Here is a 1,820-nt window from a genome sequence, read left to right as displayed (position 1 = left end):
GGAAACACAATTTTTCGAAAAATCACGATAAGCCAATAATCGCGATTTGAGGCCTTAAATCGTGATTTATTTTTGGATCCAAACACCGCCTTACGTCTTGTTTATCGTATTTAACGTTGCTAGGCAACGATAACATATTTTGCGACTGAGCATTTTAGCTTGAACTTCCATGTCGAAGTGGAATCAATGTCATTTTAACGTGTGTGGACTAATTGCCTCTACTCAACTACCAGTAACTTTGATCTCTTAGCCGATCAAAGCGGCGCCGGAATCCTCGTCAGGTGTTTCAAAAATTTTCGTGTAGCCGAGGAAAATGCGACTGGAGATATTGGATGCGGATGGTGAGTCAGTCCTAGCAACTTTGCTTCAGGCTCAAGGCACAGTGCATCACTTACCCACGACTGAGGTATTGTTTAGATAATCTATTCGAGAAGTGGCGTGTTCGACAGTCAAACCTTGACACAGTAGCTTCATCGTCGCTCGGGTATTCAGCTGTCTTTTAATCATTGATGTTCTCTTCACAAACTCAGTTCTCATCGCGCCCGACTCAAAGGATATCAAGGGTAGAGCCTGAGGCGACGGTAATTTTGATCTTCGCCACGGCGTTGGGTCACCGTCGCCCGCTGGATATGGAGCTCATAGTGTCGGTGTTGGTGTAAACAGGCCTCGGGAAATACGTATTGATACTGTATTGGAAGCCAGCACAAACCGTAGTAAATGATTCATCAGCCATGATCGCAATAATAGTATATTGTGCAATACCAATGTATTATTGTGTGCTCACCTTCTACTTTGGCGCATTTGCATTGGAATCAGTCGATCGGTGTTGCACAGTAGCCACAGTGCGTCGACCCCAATACGACGCATTCTCCTTCAAAAACATGATCATTTCGAAGTTGATCGGAAGCATTGAACTTCGTTGCGGGGTCATTACAGCCTTTGTATTGGAAAAGAGGCGCTCACAATCGTTGCTAGTCGGGGGCACATGAAAGAGTAGAGAATCGTACTGTGGAGCGTTGGCAGTAGCGTAGTTCCGTTTGTTGCCAGCATGCAGCAGCGTCGCCGCAAAGCTGGAAGCGTTGGCTTCCTCGGGCTCAGAAGCAGAACTTTCACCAACTTGGAATGACGCAATTGCAGCTGTCTCTAGTCGAGACAGTCTCTCCTGATGCATTATCTGTTGACAACAACAGTAAAGTTAGTGCATAAAACGAAAACAAATCAAAAATAAAAAATACCTTGACGACAGCAGATTTAAAAGCTGGCGAGTGGACAATATTTGCATCCTTGGACAGGTACTTGGCCATGTTAGGGTAGCGCTTTATGACACCGTCAAACATGATGCGGACATCGCTCAAAGTTGTTTTGTTGGACTGCAACGCCAGACAAACACTATCCAGTGCCTTTAAATCTTCGAGTTGTTTTTCCAGCTTTCTGCAATCTCGCGCCCTGGGCATGAGCTCGTTCACGGCCTCCACGTGCTTCACAGCATCTTTGAACTCCAGAAATCGCTTCACCATCTTGAAAGTTGAGCTGCAGCGCGTCACGTTGCGCTTCACAGGCCGAAGATCTGTGTACTCCCCAGGCTCGCAGAGTTTTTCTTGGTGCGTAGCTGAGTCATCAGTTCATTAGCTTGACAGAGAAGGGCCTTGTGCTCAGAGATGTACTGCTGAATAGCCAAATTCAGCCTATGGCTAGCGCAGCCGACCAGAGGCAGGCCCATGCGCGTCGCTATGGCCTGGTTTGTGGCACAGTTATCGCCGACGATGAAGCGAAGGCAGCCAGGATCTTTGCCGAAGACGGCAAGGGTTTCGATGATAAGG

General features: G+C 47.1%; 1 protein-coding gene across 1 annotated transcript; it reads right to left on the bottom strand.

Annotated features, from left to right (window-relative positions):
- Positions 1-787: 787 nt before the first annotated feature.
- Positions 788-1,517, bottom strand: PPTG_09788 (hypothetical protein; the record flags this gene model as incomplete). Its single annotated transcript, XM_008905576.1, has 2 exons — positions 788-1,174; positions 1,236-1,517. 2 exons carry the CDS (start codon positions 1,515-1,517, stop codon positions 788-790), a joined length of 669 nt encoding a protein of 222 aa, XP_008903824.1.
- Between the last annotated feature and the right edge of the window lie 303 nt (positions 1,518-1,820).

The sequence above is a fragment of the Phytophthora parasitica genome (assembly GCF_000247585.1).
Source record: "Phytophthora parasitica INRA-310 unplaced genomic scaffold supercont2.21, whole genome shotgun sequence".
In the NCBI taxonomy this organism is placed as follows: Eukaryota; Oomycota; class Peronosporomycetes; order Peronosporales; family Peronosporaceae; genus Phytophthora; species Phytophthora nicotianae.
This window is presented reverse-complemented; position numbering and strand designations above follow the sequence as displayed.